The 20818-nt window shown below is 53.6% G+C and overlaps 1 protein-coding gene across 9 annotated transcripts in view; it reads right to left on the bottom strand.

Moving 5' to 3' along the window:
• FRMPD1 (FERM and PDZ domain containing 1) overlaps positions 1-20818 on the bottom strand; it is a 35779-nt gene that overhangs the window by 12908 nt on the left and 2053 nt on the right. Inside the window, exons 1-10 of one of the 9 annotated variants that reach the window (XM_058424023.1) lie at positions 14676-14710; positions 14019-14305; positions 11129-11240; positions 9946-10026; positions 8149-8298; positions 7413-7517; positions 6473-6630; positions 5126-5228; positions 5000-5045; positions 3806-3913 (exon numbers count right to left, since the gene is read on the bottom strand). In XM_058424023.1, coding sequence (XP_058280006.1) covers positions 3806-3913; positions 5000-5045; positions 5126-5228; positions 6473-6630; positions 7413-7513 — 516 coding nt within the window. In that variant the 5' untranslated portion in view covers positions 7514-7517; positions 8149-8298; positions 9946-10026; ... (1 more) ...; positions 14019-14305; positions 14676-14710. Of the gene's footprint in view, positions 1-3805; positions 3914-4999; positions 5046-5125; positions 5229-6472; positions 6631-7140; positions 7226-7412; positions 7518-8148; positions 8299-9945; positions 10027-10931; positions 11096-11128; positions 11241-12760; positions 12965-14018; positions 14306-14675; positions 14711-20818 lie in introns of those variants that run through there. The other 8 variants (XM_058424024.1, XM_040090714.2, XM_040090720.2 and 5 more) reach the window with 8 other exon arrangements.

Below are 20818 nucleotides of genomic sequence, written 5' to 3'. Positions count from 1 at the left end.
CGGGCATCCAGCCGGCAGGCACCAGCTGCTCTGCCTGGCACTGCAAATCCTGGCATCCAAGAAAATCCTTCTCGACCTTGGCAGCCCTCTTCCACAGCACCAAGCTTTACTCCTGATTATGCTTCTGGCACAGAATGACAGAAAGAGTGCAACAACAAATGCCTTTACCGTAACACTCCGGGCAGTGCAGTGGCTGCATGTGGCCTGGGAGCACCGTTCCGTTCCCAGCGGCACAGCAGGATCCAGCAGGCACTGAAAGCAGAAAGTCATCCTCCCTGCTCATCACCAAAACCCAGCAGTGCCTCCAGAAAAGGCATCCTCCCATCACTCATCACCAAGCAGCACGGATCCCCACACTGACACCATCCCCCAGCAGCAGTCACAGCTCCACCCCAGGTGCAGCCCACACCCTCCACACTGCCACCGCCGCGAGGAGCCTGTCAAACACATAGTGCTGCTTTCACTGAGCCTTGCCCAGAGATTTATAACCCCGGCACTCCCTGAGCAGGAGATGATGCCACCAGAGCCTCCTGAGATAGCTCCCAAACACGTGGGACAAGATGAGGACACCCTCAGAGAGAGCATCTCTGTTGGGTGCTTCAAGAAGGGTCTGGAGACTTGGCCTCTGTCCTCCTGGGCAGCCTGATCACCTTTCAGCCCTCCATCTCACCTCTTCAGTAGTGAAAGCCTGCAGCTTTCTTCCCAGTTTCACCACTGTTCCTCTGATTGCTCAGCGCTGAGCAGGTATACTCCTCCACTCTTGGAATTCCTATTCAGCACATCTTTTTCATGTTCTTGGACCAGCACACTGCTCCCATCGCCTAAAGGGTTCGTCTACTTGGCAAGGGGGTCTCAGGGTTAAGAAGGGTGTTTTTAAAATGATCCCTCCTGTTTCATTTGCTGTGCCTCACGTTACAAACCTCACAGCCTCAATCCCTCTAGATAGAGAGCCCCCAACACCCTGGAAGTGCTGCCAGAGCAAACATAAAACACTTCTGAAACCCATCCTTGTTCCTCTCATGGCCATTTTGTGGGGTTCAAGCTGTCTATAGTCACCACTGAGAAAAAACAAAAGAAGAGTGATGCTCTTTTTTTCTCACCCACTTTTTGGGCTCTTTAACCAGCCCCAAAACATCACGTCTTTGAGAGGTGTTGGGTCCTCCACCAGCTCCAGGACAGTGATGCTGTTTTACACCAGCGGACCATATCCCCTGGTAGCTCCCATGGCCACAGTTATCTTGTGAGCACACAGCAAAACTTAACATCTGCACAAATTACTACCACTCTCCTGGTCAGATCCAATTATCCAGCCAGAACACCCAGAGAGGTTTCTCTCTTTTCTGTGAAGGCTGTCAGAAGCTACCATGAATTAACCGTGAAAGCTCCCACAGCCATGCCCTTCCCATCCTGTCTGGGGTAGGGCTAATTCACCCCAGCTCACAGCTGCTAATAACACACTGCCCCAGGGTCCCCAGGGACCTGTCCCTTGCATATTGCTCAGTGATACAGAAATACATCATCAGTCTGCAGAAAGCGGAGGCAGGACAGCAGCAAGGCTCATTAACAATTTATGTTCCCAACCTGGAGCGTCGGGTTTCAGCTGCCGAACGCAGCCGCTGGGATCCTTCCCGTCGCCACAAGGATCACTTAGCCGTGCTCCATTAGGATGACAAGAGCAGTATATTTACTGAAACTGGAGGCTGCACAGTTTTCAGGGCCATAATACCCATTTTGGCTGCCTTAGTACGTCAGCCCATGGAAAGGAGAGCGGCCCTAAAGCACTCAGGGCTGCTGTGGTGCATAGTGCTTTTCCAGAAAGAAATCATAAATATGCAACAAATTTATTTACTCTTCCTTTGTGCTAATACTTCACTGCTCAAAACGGGTTACATATCCAGATGGTGAAAAGGGAATCTAACACCAGTGGGACCCCAGCACCTGAATTAATTTCTCCTGCCTTTATGCTGTCATTAAATGAATGGCAATCTAAACACGTCTGCACTTGCAGAGGTAGGATTAGCTCAGCACAGTCCTGACAGAGCTTCAAGGGGGCATTGAGTGCAGCATTCCCTCCACAAGTGCCCTCCTTAGACTCTCAAAAGAGGTCCTTTTCCAGATTCATTGTGACCCTGTGATCAGTCAGTGAGTGACTGGCACAGATCTGAGACCTCATGGGCTGTGACACCTGTGCCCAGCCTCCAGCTCCTAGAACCTCCAGGCAGACACTTGAGTCAGCCCCCAGCTCTAAGAAAAGCAGAGACTGTTGGTGATTTTGGGTCTGCCTCTTTCCCACCACCAGTCCTGCCCAAAGATCTCAGGCATCTCTGCCTGGGGCCACTTTCTGGGCACATTCCCCCCTTCCCCATTCTCTGCCTGGTGATCTGGGTGTCACATCTCCCAACAGCAGGAGGGATCTGCTGCCTGGATGCTGTCCTAGGGATGCCTCGCTGTCCCCCTGCCCAGACAGCCGTGTCACCAACACCTGAGGAATGTGAACGCATACCTGGGAGGGCAGAGACAAGCCCTGCAGCAGCGCTGTTACACCTGACAACAGCGTGGCAGGAAGGAGAGGATGCCAGGGTCCAGAGAGACACTGGCAAACGTCTGGAGGGACAGCTGACCCTCCCCTGCCCTGCAGAGAAGAGGAGGAGAGGGGTCCCCACTTGCAATCACACTGTGACTGGCCTATGACCCGTGGCACCTCTGGCTGCACCTCCGCCCACATGCAGGGGAAAGAGAGGAAACACCAGCCCTGGGAGGGCTCTGAGCTGTATCAGGAGAGTTGCACCAGCAACAGGGAACAAGAGACAGACAGGAAGGGAAAATGAAAAGAGCCCAGTGGGTGGTTTGTCATTGCTGCAAAGCAGAAAGGCTTGGTCAGACCGGGACAATTGAACAGCACTAATGAGCAGGGGGCCAGACAGGGGCATTTTGATCACAGAGTTTTTTCATTCTGAAAGACAAAAGGAAAGGTCGACAGAGCTAGTGACTCGCAGTTGACCGCAGTTCACCTCAGTGAGCTTAGAAAATTCCACAGAAATAAAAGGATAGGTTCACAAGCTGTTCACACTTTGGGGGGGGATACAAGTGTCCTCACCTCTGCTACAGGGAGACCAATACAGGCCCTGCGCTCCCAGCTCAGCTGCCAGCGGCACCAGGAACCCAGTGATGGGTTTGCGGCACCCTCCAACAAGTTGTGACCCAGGTCACCTTACAGAAGTCAGGTGCAGAGGTAGCTGTGGATGCTCTGCAGAAACCTTCTGCAGGGATGTGAGAACAAGCTGCCACCTTGTCAGCTTGAGAACACTGTCACAGCTAACAGCAAAGCAAAGTGACCAGTGACAAATCCTCTGAACAGTGACCTGCCCCCAGGAGGGGACAGCCCAGTTACTCCAGCAGCACATAAACCTGGTAGACACATCAGCATTCACCTCTCGTCTCTGGGTCAGGATTTGTCGTGCCCACACTTCAGTGTGGATTCACCAGGGATGCATTAGCACTTCAAGAGATGACAATTGCCTCCCGCAGTGGTGAAGGAATGGTTTCAGGTCTGACAGGGGAACGGGACAGAAGCAGTGCATGTGGGTATTTTCCATTGGTCCAAGCAAGCACATCAAAGACAAAACCCTGCGGGGATGCCAGTGTGTCCTCCCGGCCCCGATCACCTCCGGCAGCAGTAGGGAGTGGCTGCCTGGACCATGCCCAGGGCAGACTGGCACCGTGAGCCTCAGCCCGACACTCACCCACGGGAGAGCCCCGCACCCCCGCGTCCCTCCCAGCCCGGCCGCAGCCGCACTCTGCTGACCTGGGAGTGTCCGTTCAGCAGCACCTCCTCCGCAAACCGCACTTTGACGGGGTTTGTTTTCAGCCTTGCCCGCTTCTCTGCGGTGAGGAACGATGACTTGGGGCCACCCTGAAAGGACAGCGGAGTTTGGTCGGGGCAGCAGCCGCAGGCTGAGTAGAGCCCCAGTGAGGGCAGGGGCACAGCTCACCGCTCATGCTGGGGCTGCTCCCACTGTGCTGCTTCGCGCACACATGGAGGGGCGTTTTGGGGAGCCACTCTGCTCCCAGCCTTGCCACAGGCCCTTTGGACCTGTCTGGGCAGCTGCTGATCCCAACCCTGCTGCCCAGCGAGTGGACACAGATGTGGCATGTGCCATACACTCTCCCCATGTCACTGCACGAGAAACAGCTGCTGTGCTCGGGTGTCTCCCCACTTCATGCAACACAGCTGAGACCCTGCAGAACAGCCAGGGATCTTCCAACAGCTGGCTTGCAGTGGGGCTGTTCCTAAACCAACATACCTAGAGAGCCTGGCAGTGATGGACAGACCCCTGCCCATGTGCCCACTTCCTCACTCTGCTGGGCTTTCCAGAGTACTGCAAACCATTCAGAAAACTGCCCAAGGTCACAAAGACAACTTGACCACATTCCACTGTTGTCACACAACCTTGCTCTCACCACAGCAGGGTCCTATCGGGCTCACAAGACACCATATGTGTTCAGGAACTCTGCAGAAATGCCACCAAGTCCCTGTGCACAAATACCCTGTAAAGTATGATGGTTCCCAAGAACAGTGGCAGAATCCTTCAGTGTCCTCATATGTAGCTTCCAGGCAGAGCCAATCCTTCACCTGTCAGAAGTGCCTGTGCCTCCTGGCCTGCCACAGCCCCATCCTGCCCTGAGGACGTATGGTAGGGACAGAGAATGGGATTTGGGAGGAGCCCCCTAGCACATCCAGACCTTCCAGAGCCCACCAGGATGCATGGAGCAGAGTCTCTCCCTGCAGCCCATGCCACAAGCCAGCCTGGCCCTGCACCAGGAGCTCTGAGGAGTCACTGCCCACTCATCCCAAACCCCCTCCAAGGGTGTGTGTGGCAGCAGAGGATGCTCAGGGCACCCTCGTGGCTTTGGCCAGCCCCTCACAGCCTACACGCCAGCCCAGCCACCCCCTGTCCATGCCAAGGGGTGCTGTGAGAGCCAAGGAAGGGACACTTACGGACGTGCAGCGCAGGACGGTCAGGAGCAGCTCATCGCCAGCCTCCCTGCAACAGGGACACACGGTCAGCCAGGGCCAGCATTCCCCAGCCCCTCTGCCCAGCCAGGCACAGGGGACAATGCACACCTGATGATGCTGGCTGCCCGCTCCACAGACATGTCGTGCACTGTGGTGGAGTTGATCATGAGGAGCTGGTCACCTGGCTGCAGCTTCCCCTCAGCCGTGCTCCCTGCAGGCAACCAGCACAGCGTGAATCATGGCCAGCCCCTCCCACCCAGGGAGCACAGCAGCACTTGAGACTGGAAAAGCCCACCCAGATCATGAAGTCCATCCATTAATCCAGCACTGCCAGGTCCACCACTATACTAATACTCCCAAGTGCCACATCTGTGCTAGGGATGTCCAGAGACACTCAGTGTGAGCTCCCCTTCCCTCCCAGCACATGCTTCCCTCAACAACTACATCTGGATGGCAGAATAAAAGAGGTTGAAGGACACTGGGAGCTACACCATGCCCAGTGTGTCCCTGCCTGTGTCCTTGCCCTTCACCTGAGGTTCCCTCTGCCCCACGGAAAACCCTCCAGCACATGCCTGTCTCCTTGTCATAGCCCACCACACAATCCACTGGGAACCAAACATGGGCCATGTAGCTGTGGGTTCCCATCAGCAAAGGATAGGGTCAAAAGGGCAGGTTTCTTTGTGCCTCAGCTTTAGTAAAAATTGATTGATTCTTTCTCATTCAGAGAAAAGAGAAGCACAGCAGAAAAAAACCCCTGCTTCTTACACCCCACAACTCTCAGATAATTTCACTGTGTTTCATATGGAAAGGGTCATAAAGAGAAGTGGGAGGTGACAGGGTACCTGCCCCGGCCCAGAGCCCCAGCCACCCCCCAAACAGAGGGCTGTCACACCAACAGGTGAAAACCACCTGCTTTAGTGCATCCATTAAAAAAACTGGAATACGAATAAGAAACAGAATCACAGGTTTTGAGTTATACCCCTCCATTCTATATCTATAGGAAGTGATCTGCTTGATTTCAGTACTACCTGCACCCAGCAGCAAACCTCTCTGTGTTACAGGGCTGACAGCCCAGGGTCTGTTCAGCAACAGATCACTGTGGCCACAGCGGAATAAGATGAAATTCTCTAAGATTAAGTTCTTCCATTGCATTTCAGATAAAACACCAGGAAGAACTTTACTTTGAGCAGCCCTCTGCATCATGAAGGCCAGCAAGCAAGTGAGCAAACACAGGTGAAGGACCCATGGGGATACTGAAACTGGCTCCACACTACAGGACCTGGGAGACATCCTAGCACTCTGTGTGCCACAGGCACCCGGGCTTCTGCTGCCATGGTCAGGGCTCACACACCAAACAGGTACCTCAGAAACCACAAACCCCTGCCGGGAGTTTATCCGTAACACCACCTGCTACCGTGCTGGACTCTCGGAGCTGTGCCTCCAGGGAGGACATACCTGCAGTGACAGATGCAATGGTCAGAGGAAGGCCTGGGCAGATCTCAAAGCCGTAGTGCTGCAGGATGAGGTCCTTGTACACAGTGACGGTCACTTTGACCCGGCTGGGGGGCTGGGCTGTGCTGTCCCCGGTGCTGTCCATCACAGGCACACTGCCCCTGTGAGGTCAGAAGAGACCATTAAACATGATATAACCAGAAACACTTCGTCCAAGAGGCCCGGATCTACACAATTCCCTGCTCTTGAGGGGCTGTGGTGCTGCCCCAAGGCTGGAACTTCCTGGGTCCCTGTCTCTGCAGCCTGCAGTGACTCCCTGGGCTTTGCAGGAAGTTTAGGCTGGTTGTGACCACAGTTTGCCAGGCATCCCAGCCCAGTGGTCACACAGAAGGAGAGGCACAGGTGTGCCCCACTGCAAGCCATGACCTCCATCCACAGGAACCAGCAGCACCTTCACCCAGCGAGGCAGTGTGAGAACGCACAGCTCTCAGCTTCTACTGGGATCCTCTCCAGCTTATGGATGTTCACCGTATGTCCACTGTATGTCCATTCCACCCTAATGTTGACTCTCAGACCTCAGGGAAGGAAAGCAGCCATGGACCAGGATCCCAGGTAAATGCAACCTAGTCTTGCCCAAAACTGTGGGCCCACAAAGAGAAGCATGACCCCACCTTCAAGAAGAGCAAGTTTCACATGGAGCAATGCCGTATTTCTTCCTCACAAAACCACAGCAGAGCAAGGCAGGAATATCTGTCCCTGGAAGCCAAGTGGGTTGCTTAAAAACACTGTTGCTTTTCTTTTTCTGTGTGGATATGTCCCAAGAACAACGGAAACAATGAGTAAGATCTGCAGGCTGTTCCAGCCCCTGCTCACTGGGAACAGCCTTGTGCTGTCTCTGATCAAAGGTGACTGTAGCTGCTCCTTCCACAAAAACCACACTTACCTGGGTGCGCTGTCCCGAGAGCGATGAAGCCATTTTGCTACCATTTGCTCTATTCTACATGTTTTTCGTGTATGGATTAAGCTAGTCTCCAAATCTCCCATTTACCTGGAAGTGACAAAAACCACAGGAATACAGAATGACAGTGACTGAGGAATCCTTCTGGACGGCTTTCAGAGTTACCAACACTAATTCACGACCCATTTGTAATACAAAGAGATCTGTTGGCACCTTGTGAAGACCAGAGGTCTAACAGAGGGTGACACCTGTTGTGACACTCATGGAACGCCCTGCCCACCCAGCCTCCCCTGCTTGGTGCTTTTGGTCATCCGTGTCATGGTCATACTGCATTACCCTTCCACAGCAGACAGTGAGACTGCATTCCTTTCTCATGGATTTCATGGATTCATGGGCTTCTTTTGGAGATGCAAAGGCTGGCCCATCTTCCCACCCCCAAACTGAGCCTGCCAGACCATGAGTGTTCAGTCAAACCACGTAATTGGTTTCAAACTTGTAACTGCAAACATCAGTGGTAATTGCACACCCTAACAGTGTGCCTTGCAAAGCAGAGGAAGCCTGCAGCAATGCACCACTGCCAATACTCTGAGCTCTAACCCTGGGAAGAAATGTGGGCTGTGACAGAACCAAACAGAAAATGAAACAAATTATGCCTATATCTGCCAAAAGTCATGAAGAATATCAGTTCTTTGTATTTAAAACCCAAAACTGTTATATCCACCTTTCACAATGTGCCTTCCGACCAGCCTAGGAGTTTTGTACGTCCTGACCTCCCCCCTCGTGTCTTCTGCTGGGACTGGAAGTTCTGTGCCTCAGGGACATGCTCTGTCATACCGGCACAGCGGGCTGCTGATCCATGGCAGAAATGGTGCTGTAACAGAAATATCAATAAGTTAACCTCTGAACAGCAGAGATGGCTGGAAACTCACAAAAATGAGGCACAAAAAATTTTGTCTCAACAAAACCTGGACCTGTTCCACTCAGCACCTTCCCAGGCCATAGTACTCCTCCAGACCACATTTTCTAACCAAGAAGGGAGGCCAGGACTCACATTTTCTGGTGAGCTCCTCACAGGGAGCCACTCCAGCCTGTTATGCTCCTTGCCTGTTCAGCCATGGGCAGAAAATGGAAGAAATTCAGCCCTTCAGCAGTTCTGGCACTGGGCACTCTCTGGGCACCTTCTTCCTAATACAACACAATTCAACTTGCTCCTTCATCCACACTGCTCCTACACCTGCCCCTGAGAAGCGCTTCTGAACCACAAATGGGGACCTTATGATCCAGCTGTGTTTCCATAAATTAGAGCTGATAGGATGGGAAATCTGACCCCTTCTCAGAGGGTGACCAGGAAGCGACTACAGAAGGAGCAGAAGCCCAGCAGTTCTGCAGTCTGGAACACAGATGCAGGATCTCTCAAAGGCAGCATGAGCAGGTTCCTGCTGGCGTGTCCCCTCTCAGTGCCGTGTGCCACCATCTGTGACACTCATGTGGCAGCAGCTGCAGCCATCCTCTGCCTTTGGCTTCACCTCTCTGCTAGGCAGCACAAAGTGCTCTGGCTTTCCCACTTCCCTCCAAGCATCCCAACACTCCCTCTGAGCCACGGAGACTGTGGTGCCTGCAGGGGCTTCTGCCCCCCGGGCTCTGTGTTGGGATGCCTGGGAGCGGCTGATGGGCTGCGATCAGATCAGTCCTTGTCCTTCTCAGGTGCTTCCTCACCACGTCCATCTGCAGCTCCACCCCTCACCCCTTCCCTTCACTGCTCTGCAGAAAGAGGCTTTTCTATCTGGACTTCACAAAACAGAATTTCAGAGAAAGTCTCTTAACCTGTAGGACAAAAAGTCTGAAGGACAAAAACATTTAAATCTGCCCAGATGGAATACTAAGGAAAGAAAGCATGCTGTCCTTTCAGAAAAATGGAGTGTTTGGGCCAAACAACAGGTGTCTTAGAGGAGGCAGCTTGGCAGGTATTTGCTTAAAACAATGCACAGCACCAGGAGCAGCCTTTTTCCCCACGGCATCCTTGGGACACACCAAGCATACTGAGTGGGCCAGGATTACTCACCTGGCACCTCTCCCCACCCTGGGATGTGCCATGGCTCCCACCTGCCCTTCTGCTGCTATCTCTGAGCCAAGCCCCTGAGCACATCACTAAGCAGCTTGAGCTGGGATCCTGATACACAGAGATCATTCAGCTCAGTCAGAGGGAGCTATGACTTGACAGGGATTTTCATGACCACCTGACCCTTCTGGAGAGCCCTGGGTGGGTGTCTAGAAGGAAACCCGGGTTGGTGGCTTGGGCACTTCAGGAGCAAAGCAGACCTGAAGATCAGGGCCCACACCAGAGCATGCAGCCACCTGGCAGCAGTGTCAGGACATGCACAGCACAGATCTAACCAGCAAGGGAAAAAACCAAGCCCGCTTTCAAGGAGAGCACTTCAATATCTCACAGAAAGTAGTAATTCATCAAACTGAATTTTTTTTGATGGGCAAAAGTTTTTCTGATATTTTTTGATATTACATGTTTTTTTTTAAGGTATTAGGTCCCAGCAGAGTGTGGCAGCAGGAGCAGCAGTGGGGGCCAGCAGCTCTTCTGCACCTGCTGACAGAGAAATTCCTGATCAGATGTTGCCAGAAGCTGCTGTAAAACTCTGGATGCTGTCCACTTGTAACTTCACTCACAAGGGCTCTTGGAAGCATCTCTGCAAGTACTTCTTGTAATGGATGCCCATCAGCAATGAGCTGAGTGGGCTCTGGCTGAGAGAGGAACAGATCAAGACCAGCCCTGGGGGAAGGACTTTTGTGGGAACTGGCCCTGCCCTGGCTGTGTGTGCTGGGACCCAGAAACACCCCCGTGCTGGCCTGACCCCCCAGCGTGGGCAGCAGGGGAGGGGGGGGTTCTGCCCCTCTGCCCTGCTCAGGTGAGACCCCACCTGCAGAGCTGCCCCAGCCCAGGAAGGAGCTGGAGCCAGGCCAGAGGAGGACCACAAAAATAACCAGAGGTCTGGAACACCTCTGCTACAAGAAAAGCTGACAGACCTGGAGTTGTTCAGTAGAAGAGAGAGCTTTGGAGAGACCTTAGAGTCCCTTCCAATGCCTAAAGGGAGCTTACAAGAAAGATGGGGACATTTTTAACAGGGCCTGTTATGATAGGACAAGGAGTGACAGGTTGAAAGTAAAAGGCAGATTGAGACTACATGTAAGTGGAAAACAATACACAATGAGGGTGGGGAGGCACTGGCACAGGTTGCCCAGGGAAGCTGTGGCTGCCTCAACCCTGGAAGTGTCCAAAGCTAGGCTGGATGGGGCTTGGAACAGCCTGGGATAGTGGAAGGTGTCCCTGCCCACAGCAGGGGTTTGGATTAGATGGCCTTTAAAGATCCCTACCATCCCAAACCATGCTGTGGTTCCATGATGCCACCTCTTGTGTCTCTGGTGACACATCCCCACACTGTGCAGCTCCAAGATGAGACAGGGCTGGTCCCTGCCCAGGCCACCCCAGCTCACCAGGGGTCTGCTCCTGCCCAGAGGGTCAGCACATTCCCATCCTCCCAGGCAGAGAGAAGAAAACTGAGCTCGTTCTTGACAAATGTGGCTCTGAGCTGCAACCAGAAGACTCTTCTGGCACGACCGAGCGTCTCTGCAGCAAAGCTTTTGAAGGTCAGCCAGTTCTGGTGAGACATAAGGACAGAACAGTAACTCACCTATTTTCCACAGAGCTTCTAAAGATGTTCTTGGAGATACAGCCAGGGAGACAGCTGAGCCCAAGGACCAGGGTTAAAGCTCCCACGGCACTCTATGCTCCCACCACATTGGCTGCACATGTACAAGGAACAAAATTCTTATAGAAAGAAAATTTAAAAAAAAGAAATAAGAAAAAAACCCCAACAGTATGGCCACCCTGTCTCATAAGCTTGTGATATCTGCCCAGTTTTTGAGGAGATTAGCTGCACTCATGGGGGGCTTGCCTGGACTGAAGGCCAGCCCAATCTGCCAGACACACATTGCTACTGCATGAGGCTCACAGGCACAGCTGGGGACACTGCTGCCCAAGGAGGGTCCAGAACAGAGTCCTCCCCCTGGCCACGTGTATCTGTGTGTGTGTCACAGGCAGTCCCCTTGCCCATTACAGCAGCACAGAGGAAATGCTCCCACAGTTCCAGTCGCTGCCAGGGCCAGAGGTAGAACTACTTCTGCTCCACAGGGTGGCCAAGCTGGTCCTCTGGCCTTTCACAAAGAGAACCTGTGCTGCAACAGAAACCTGTGATGTTCAGTACTTCTACATAACACCAGGCAAAGAATACCCACCAGCACCACAGCCCCCAGAAAAAAAAAATATTTAAAAACATGCTGTTGCTTTTTAATACTATTTGAGACCCAAGTTTTTCCCTATAAACAGATGCTACCAGGAAAAACAAACAAACAAAAACCACAACAAAAAAAAAAACCAAACAAACCCCACAATTAAAAAAAAACCACCAAAAACAAACAAAACAACAACTACAAAAAAAAAACACAACCCACCAAACCAACCGCAAAACAGCCAACCAACCAAAAAAAAAAAAAAAAAAACCACCAAAAAAACCAAAACTCCCCGCACAAAAAAAAACAACCAAAAAAACCCACCAAACCAACAACAACAAACCACCAAAAACAACCACCCATGTGCCATCCAGCTGCTGTAAATCAAGAACCATCAGCAGAAGAATTTGGCCCTTGTCAGCTCAGGGAAAGCAGGAGACATTCTGCACCTGCATGTCCCCACTCTCCTCTCTCAGCTGACAGCGGTGAGGTTTCACACAGACACACTCTGGCTCCCAAGGAGCAGAATTAGTTTCAAAGTATGAGTTTCTGGGCATGCAAAGACTTCAGGTGCCAAACAAAAATGGTTTCAGCCGCACACCCTTGACTGGTTGGGGCACAAGGGGAGAAGCAAGAATAGTTTTATGGATGGTGCATTACACACAAACTGAAGGAAATGATAAACAGAACGTTCAAGGTGGAAAGGAGGAAAATCAATACTTCCCTCTTGAATAGCTTTCGCTCCTAAAAATAGACTGTTATGGAAATGTGTGAAGACTTTCCTCCCTGAAGCTCCATCTCCCTGGGCAAGAGCCGCCAGCACAGAAGGAACATTTCCTTCTGCTTCCCTGACTTACAGCTCCTTTTCACAGTGAAGAAAAGAGCTGCCTCCCAGCACATGGGTGGATCCTCCTCTCCATCCCCTGCACGCACAATGCCAGAGTCAAACAGCTCACCCTCTGAGAAGTACTGTCATGTCACTGGCAAATTGCACAACAGTGGGAAAAAAATACCAAAAAAAGAACCTCACCCACCCCTGAAAAATATTCTGTGCAGAACTCCACATATTGTCACTGATCTCTGTGTCCTTCTGCAGGTCTGGAACCAACCAAAGTGCCTGTGGAGTTCACCACTCTGGAGTATTCCCATGGCCTTCCTGGGACTCTCCCCAGAGGGAAAAACTCAAGTTCGGGGCAGGCACCTCAGCAGGTTCCTCCAAATCTGTCAGTTGAGGTGATCCTGACGTGGGCTGGGAAGCAACTTTGGCACGGCCTTTTGGCAAATGTCAAGAAAGGAAGAACAAGACAAAAGAGAAAATACCTGCACTTAAGAAATATTGATTCAGGAATGTCATGCTACATACAGAGTCATATCAGAAGAGCCCAGAGCTTGTCTCCAGGTCTAGAAAGATTGGCTTTCCACAAAGAGAGAGAGAGCCCAGAGCACTGAACAGCAACTATTTGACAGAAGATTGCTCAGCAATAATTCAGAGGGTAATTCACTAAACCTTACGGGAGTGAAACCCAGCAAAAATTACACAGCAACACACATGGAAACCTGTGCCATTTGCCTGCTCCTGATGGCTGAACCAAGGAGGCCGAGAGGTCATGGGCTGGGCAGAGGGTTCGCCATGTCCTCGCTGTCACTCAGGCGTGCCCTTGCCTTGGCCTTCCCACCCAGTCTGGCCCCAGAGGTATCTCATCTGTCTGGCCAGGTCAATTCACAGATGGGGGAAATGAGGCACATGCCTTTCTAGTCAATGTCAGCTGGAACTGAAGCAGAGTGAATTTAATGCTGCCTATATACTTCCAGAATTCTTTTCTTTTCCAGCTTGGATTTTTCTCAGGTTGTACAACACCTCTCCCAACATCTGTCTCTGCCTTGCTGCAGAGGACCCCACATGGGAGCAAGAACAGGATCACAGAAAGAGATGAAGTGAAGGAAATGGTTCACTGACGGCTTCCTATCCTATGTGATTGTCATTTCCGTCTCTAAATCTGCAGAATCTCCTGGGCCAGCAAGTCTGCTCCTCTGGAATGAGAACCCCCTGCCTAATGGAGATCTAATGTTTCCCACTTTACAGCCCCTTTAGACCACTCAGACTTATCTCACACATCCCACTGGCAGGCTGAGTCTGACCCAAACTTGCCTGGAAGGAGAAACTTCAAGAAGCTTCCCAGGAATGGAGCAAACACACCTGCAACAAGGAGCCACAAGAAGCTGTGAGACTGTGAGTAAAAATGCATGATGCTTGGGAGCTGCAGATCAGCAAACACACCCAGAAAAGGTTACCTGGGCAGGAACCAGCAGGTGAGTTTCCAGTGCTTGGAGAGCCACGTGAGTGCACACGAATGGAGCAAACCTGAACACTTCGGGCAGTGGCACAAACCTCTAACACCTGCCAGAGTGCACGCGCTGCCTGTCTGCTGTCCTCTGGAGCTCCGTGCCCCAGCTCTCTCGCGGGGACCTTCGGGGACGGAGACGCTCACACCGATGCCTCTGACAGCCACATGTTGAAGTTACTCTGTCTCCTGTTCCCTCAGCTCAGGCGAAACTTCTCTCACAATATGTTCCCCACTCTGGTTAAGAAGGCAAAATCACTGGTTGCGAATTCAACAGCTTAGAACTGTGGGGAGGTTTTTTTGTTCGCCTATTTGTTGTTAGGGAGAGCAAGGCGCACGTGTGAGGCTTCCTCGCACCGACAAGGAAACTAGCCCACGGCGTCTGGGGCAAGACCGCACAGAAACCGCTAAATCATCACCTCAACGCGCAGAGAGGGAGAAGGAGCCCGCGCCCCGAACGGGAGATACCCGGTGGGAGCGGGACAGCGGCGGCACCGGCACCTCCCGCAGCCGGGACCGACGGCGCGGACCGTCCCGGCTTGCGAGCCCTGGAGGCACCCGCCCCGCCCGGAGAAACCCCGCGCCCATCCCGAGCGATCCCCGTTACCTGCGGCCGGGAGCGCAGCGCTTCCACGCCGGCTGGACACGGGCGGCATCTCAATGACAACCCCTGGGGCCCGCCCCCGGACCCGCCCCCGCATCCCGCATCCCGCCCCCCGGTTGGGCCCGGCCCTGGAGCCCCGCTCCGCCGGCTCCCTGCGCGGATGGATCGCCTTGGCCGGACACGCACCGGCGCTCGGGCCAGGCGCTGCCCCACGGGCACAGACGAGCACCCCGAACAGAGAGACCCCACTCGGGACCCTGCTGGAAGTGGGGCTGGATGGGGACACACAGACAGCGCTGGCCCCGCGCAGGGCACTGCTGGATGAGCATCCCGACTGCAATGCTGACCCTGTGCCCACAGCCCTCTCACTGCCTGGCCCCTCAGTCTCCCCAGTTTGCCCTTCCCAAGGCCCATCGACGCCCGAATTTTCATGCATTCAGTTCCTCACCCCCGGGCCTCCTGCAACGAGCCTCGTGCAATCCTGAATGTTCTTCCCCTGTGCCCCACGGCTTGTCCTGTACCCGTGCTGGGTGGTCCTGTGGGTGGCGCAGGGGTTGACCTCTATTGACAGATGTCACCCCTGGGGTACGGGGCTGAGTCTCTCCGGGACAGCTGTGGACGGGATGTCCCTCGCTCTGCGTCCCTAACTTGTGTTCCCAGCTGTCTCTGTGCCCCTGGGCTCCCCTGGGGCAGGAGGTGGGGTGTTTGGGTTTCCCACTCTGTCCCCCTGGTTGCGCAGAGCCGCGTTCCCCGCAAGCCCCGCGCAGGGCTCCTGCTCCCGGCGTTCCCGGCGCCCCCGGCGCTCAGGCTTCGGCAGCGCCAAGGACACGGACAACCGGACACTGCCCGGTCCTGCGTGACAGCCATCCCGCGGACAAGGGAACCCACATCCCCAGCCTCAGCTCTTCCTTCCTGCCCTGGCACCTGCCCTTGCCGCGAAGGTGCCCTGCTCGGTGTGCGCCCTGCGCTGCCACCGCCGCAGCGCCGCATTTAGCACAGCGCTGGGCAGCACACGCGGATTTGGCCGCGGAGAGGCATCGATCGGCTTTGGTTTGTGCCTCCCTGCCTTCGCCCCTCCGGTCCCTCGTAGCACTTCTGCACTGGGAGTCCTCCACTGCCGGGTCTGCTGTCTCTGCCCCTTTTCCAGGAACTGTTCTTCTCCCAAAACAGCTCGCCCACAGAAAATAGTGTTATTTTTCTCTCCTGCTGACGTGAGAACTAAGTTTGGCACCTTTCACAAACAGTACAGTGACCCTGCGGTCACTGAAATTGACAAAAAAATGAGGTTGGGGCCTGACATCTGAAATTAATGTAACATTAAACAGTGCTCAGAAAAAGGCTTTGCATCAGTTGCTGATTCATGCCGCTTCCCTGGACAACTTGCATCACATCTCCCTTCCCACGTGGCCCTGGGTGATGTTTTCAAAGCAATCCACACAGGAAACAGATGCTTAATTATAAAAGAAATAAAGCCTCGGTTCTTTATCTGGTGTTGAATATCAGTACCCACTAGCAAGACACATCTGAAGTCCATGCCGACCTACAAAATGTGAAATTTGGGCCTTTGTGGGGTGGGGCTGAGCACATAGGGTGTTTTTTTCTTTTGTTTTGTTGGGGTTTTTTTTTTGTTTGTTTGTTTTTGTTTTTTTTTTTTTTTTTTTTTTTTTTTTTTTTTTTTTTGTTTTGTTTTGTTTTGTTTTTTCCCTGTGAGTAGTTACAGTTCCATAAGCATGGGGAACAATAACTCAAAAAGTTACGGGACATTTTGTCTTGAAACAGCATTCATCATCACTCACGTCTGGATCCTGTCACAGCTGACCTGTGAAAGCCTTCTGTCCTGGGAAACATTTCAGAACTACTTGGAAAGCTACAGCTTGTGGCTGCTGATATGCCAAGCTATGTCCATGAAGGATGAAACCTCCAGGAGTTCTCCCATCCATGAGCAGAGCCTGTGGATCCACTCAGCTCCATGTCCTGTGATCCAGATGATGCCTCTGAAATGACTGGGATTAAGGGCCTGGAGATGGTTAAGGACCTGGAAAACTCTGAAGAAGTATAGCTAAGATCTTGTGGAGGAGGAAATCCCTTCACATTTCATAGCAGAAAACCAGGACATTCAAAGGGTCAGCAAGCCCCTCTGGGAGCTCCTCATGCAAATGTGTCAGGGCTCTCTGGCCGTGTGAGTGCCTCTGTGCTCTGTTTTGCTTGCAGAGCCTTCAGGACGACCTCCAGCTCCAGGCACTCTGCCTGTGCTTCCATAGGGCGAGGCTGCAGACAGGGAATACCTTCACCCTCCTTTGCTCTGCTACATTTGAATTTTTCTGGTCCTCTTCAGGTCAGCACACGGAACATGTTGAAGACACCAGAAATCACATTCAACCTTGGTGCTGGTGCAGAAGGTGGTGTGGTTATAGGTTGCAGTTCTTGTGGGCTCACATTTCCTCTTCTCTCTGTCCCTCCCTGTCCTGAATCACCAGTAAATGGATGAAAAGACTGAAATGTTTCCCTCAAGGCTTTAACATTGCTTTACAGCATCTTCTCTGACTTCTTACTGAAGCTTCTGGGGTGGTTTCATCACCCGAGTGTTCACAGCGGTGCAGGGTGTCCACAGCAGTGGGTGCAGCTCCACAGGTGACAGGGCCACATTAATCTCTCCCAAGAGAAGAGGAAATACCAGGAAGAGAAACTTTCTCTTGGAGTGCCAGGAGTGCTAAGGAGCCCTGCACTCTTGGCATGACACAGCCCCCAAGTCCCAGACCATAGGAGGACAGGACTGTCTGAGAGGTGGCAAAATCTACCTGGGGCACTGAGAACACCTCTGGGATGCCCTAGTTGAAAACTTATGGATGAAATCAAACTATCTGGCCTCAGGCAAGTTAGCCGGGGCACATTCCAATGTGGCTGGTCCAGTGACATGACTTTCACTCCTGGTCCACTCAAGAGATGAGAGATCAGAACCTGGGAACACTGACTTTGGTGATGAAAAGCTCATCTGTACACACCAGTAGAGCCCCAAGCCTGAAGAAAACCCCAGTGACACCCACAGAGCCATGAGCCCCCATCCAGCACCTCCCAGTCCCAGGGGAGCTCAGCCCCCAGGGCTGGGGGGCACCACCCTCTCCTGAGGACCCCACAGATGCAATTCCCCAGCCAGGGGTACAGGACAAGCCATGGGGCATGGGATGAACATTCAGGATTGCACAGGTTCATTACAGGAGGCCTGGGGAGGAACTGAATGCAGGCAAATTCAGGCACTGATGGGGTTTGGGGAGACTGAGGGGCCAGGCAGTGAGGGGGCTGTAAGCACAGGGTCAGCATTGTAGTTGGGTTGCTCACTGAGCAGTGACCTGCATGGGTCAGTGTTTTCTGTCCTGCCCCCATCCAGCCCCACTTCCCAAGTGGGGCCTCTCTGTGAAGTGTTTCCATGGTGGCCTCAAGCCAGAAAGGGGAGCAGGCATGGGCTGCTGGCACTGCTGTGCCTGTGTGAGCACCCAGGGTGGCTGTGCTGGTGTGTGTGGACAGACACGAGCAAACCTAGGTACTGTGCTGGGTTTCTGTGGCCAGTTTTGGGGAGCAGGGGGCCTCCAGGGGTGGCTTCTGTGAGAAGCTGCTGGAAGCTGCCCCGATGTCCCATGGGGCCAAAGCCACTGGCTCCAGGCCAGAGCCACTGCTGGACAAGGCTGAGCCCACCAGTGGCAGTGGGACCTTTGAGGTAACAGAGTTAATGAAGACATTAATTCACAGGGGCTGTTGGAGCCAGAAAAGAGAGATGTGAGAACACGTGAGAAACACAGCCCCACAGACCCCCACATCAGTGCAGAAGGGGAGGTACTCCAGGTGCTGGAGCTGAGGTTTGCCGGCAGCCTGTGGAGGTCCACAGGAGGGCACAGACCCAGCTTCAGTCCTGGAGGACCCCATACTGGAGCACAGGGATGCCCAGAGGAGGCTGTGACACTGCCAGACACTGAGTCTGTTTTGCCCATGACAGTATTTGCTGAGCAATCTCTGACCTTATCTCAATCCAGAAGCTTGTTGTATTTCCTCTCTTCTGCCCATCTGAGGAGGGGAGTGACAGAGTGGTTTTGGGGACACATGGCACCCAGCCAGCATCAGCCCCTGTGTGCAGGATCCCTGTGAGCCAGGTCTCTCTGGTCATCCCTGCTCAGCCTGGCTCCTTGCTCCCCCCGGGCTGGATCCTCCTTCCTGAGCAGTCCAGCAGCCTGGCAGGAGCAGTGGGGGAGGCAGAAGCACTGCCACAGCCCCTCCATGCTAGCTTGGGGTGCTGTGCCAGCCTCCTTCCAGCTGTGGGGAGCAGCTGCCACAGGTACTGCCCTAGGCCATCCCCACAGAGCCATGGTGGCCTGAGTGGGGCACAAGACAGGGACAGGAGGAGCAAGAGAGCTGCTTGCAGGAGGTGTGATGCCGGAGGAGCAGACTCACTCCGCTGCCCCGATCCAGAGCAGGCAGAGGGGATTGGGGTGGACTCAAGCCAATGGGTCACACACGGAGTTCATCGCTGGGACAGGGCAGCAGGGGCTGTCTGGGGATGCCTGGTGGGACAGTGACTTCTGAAGGTAAGGAAACCCCCTCCCCATGACCCAGCCTGCGGTCCCCTTGGTCACACAAGGGTGGTGCTGAGTCCCAGTGCCCAGACACATGAAGAGGCCATGGGCAGAGCCAAAGCAGTGCTGTCAGCGAGCCCTGTCCTGCTGCTCCTTCTTCTCTGCCAGCACCAGGGACTGTGTCCTGCAGGGACTGTCCTCTGTCCTGACACCATCCTGGGAAGCCAGGAGGAACCTATGGGCTGGCAGGAACGGCCCATGCTCTGATGTGATGGGCCTGGAGCATGGCCCTGACACAGCTGGGCCATGGAGCCCCTGGGGATGGCAGGAGGACAAGCTGAACCTCATTGGGCAGACACGGAGGAAACCTCCCTGTGGGCACAAAGCCAGGTGCTGCCATTAGTGTTGTACCAATAATGATTCCTTGGGTGGGGGAAAAGGGCGGGTGTGGCAGCAGCACCGAGGCTCCAGCATTACCTGCTTTGCCTCTCCATGGTGCTTCTGCCAGGCTGCCCAGGCCCTCTGGAAAGCCTTTGTTCTGCATCTCTGACAAACACCCTGGTCCAGTCTGAGGAGTGGAGGTCCCTGATGCTCCTCCACATCTCACCAGTGGATGCAAAGGGGCCAGGCCAGGCTAATGCTGCCTTTTCCAGGAGGAAGGCATGCTGTCCTTCCAGCTGTCCAATGTGAAGTCTCCACAATGCAGGAGCAGCCTGGAGAAACACCACTGGACAGCACCTGAAGGGCCACTCCACAGGATGTTTTTATCAAGAAGAATCAGTCCACAGTGGCGAGTTCCTTGCTCCTAGAAACCTGACTGTGGTCTGAAAAATAATTATCAGGGCAGTTTTAATTTCGGTGGGCTATTTCTTGCCTGCCATCTGTACCAGCTGTGTCTTACCATAGTTCCAGGACTTCATGGGAGCAGGGGAACCCAACGGGGAGAGAAGCCTGAGTTTCAGCTGGACTGTCTGGACTCTGCCAGATTCCCAAGCAGCTCTGCTCAGCCATCTCCTCTCCTCTATATCTCACCCAGCATCCAACCCTGCCACCGTCACCTGCAGGCTCCGTTCATTGGCTAGCGGAGCTTGTTTCCACCTAGATCCCCCAGTTTTCCAGAAAGATTATCCACAGCAACGGCAAGAAGAAGCCAGAACCAAAGCTGCCTGCTGGTTTTGTCTTGGGGCGAGGAGGCAGCCAGACTGCCTGTGCTCTGTGCCTGAAACACTCCTTGGCTCATGTGGTCCTGAACAGGCTGGTCTGTGGTGTGAACTTGTGAGGCTGATCTGATAACCAATGGAAATTCATATTCTGTGTCACCTTGTCAATCTGCTCTCAGGTAGAAAACAGCGAACCCGTTTCTAAACAATGGCAGGAAGTGACAAGGAGCTGCCAAAGCCTCACACACAGCAGACGCACCCACACTGCACTGCTGGGCATTCAGCCCATTCCCCCGGGCATCCTCAGGGACAGCAGTGCTCCTTCTTCTCTGTGCTCCCCACCAGGACAGCAGGTGTGATGTGCATCCTGCTGGTGCCTGATGAAGAGCTAATTGCACACCTAGTGGGCCCATACAATAGTTAT

Source organism: Hirundo rustica, chromosome Z (assembly GCF_015227805.2).
Source record: "Hirundo rustica isolate bHirRus1 chromosome Z, bHirRus1.pri.v3, whole genome shotgun sequence".
Classification (NCBI taxonomy): domain Eukaryota; kingdom Metazoa; phylum Chordata; class Aves; order Passeriformes; family Hirundinidae; genus Hirundo; species Hirundo rustica.
Note: the sequence above shows the minus strand (reverse complement) of the source record. Positions and strands in the feature narration are given on the sequence as shown.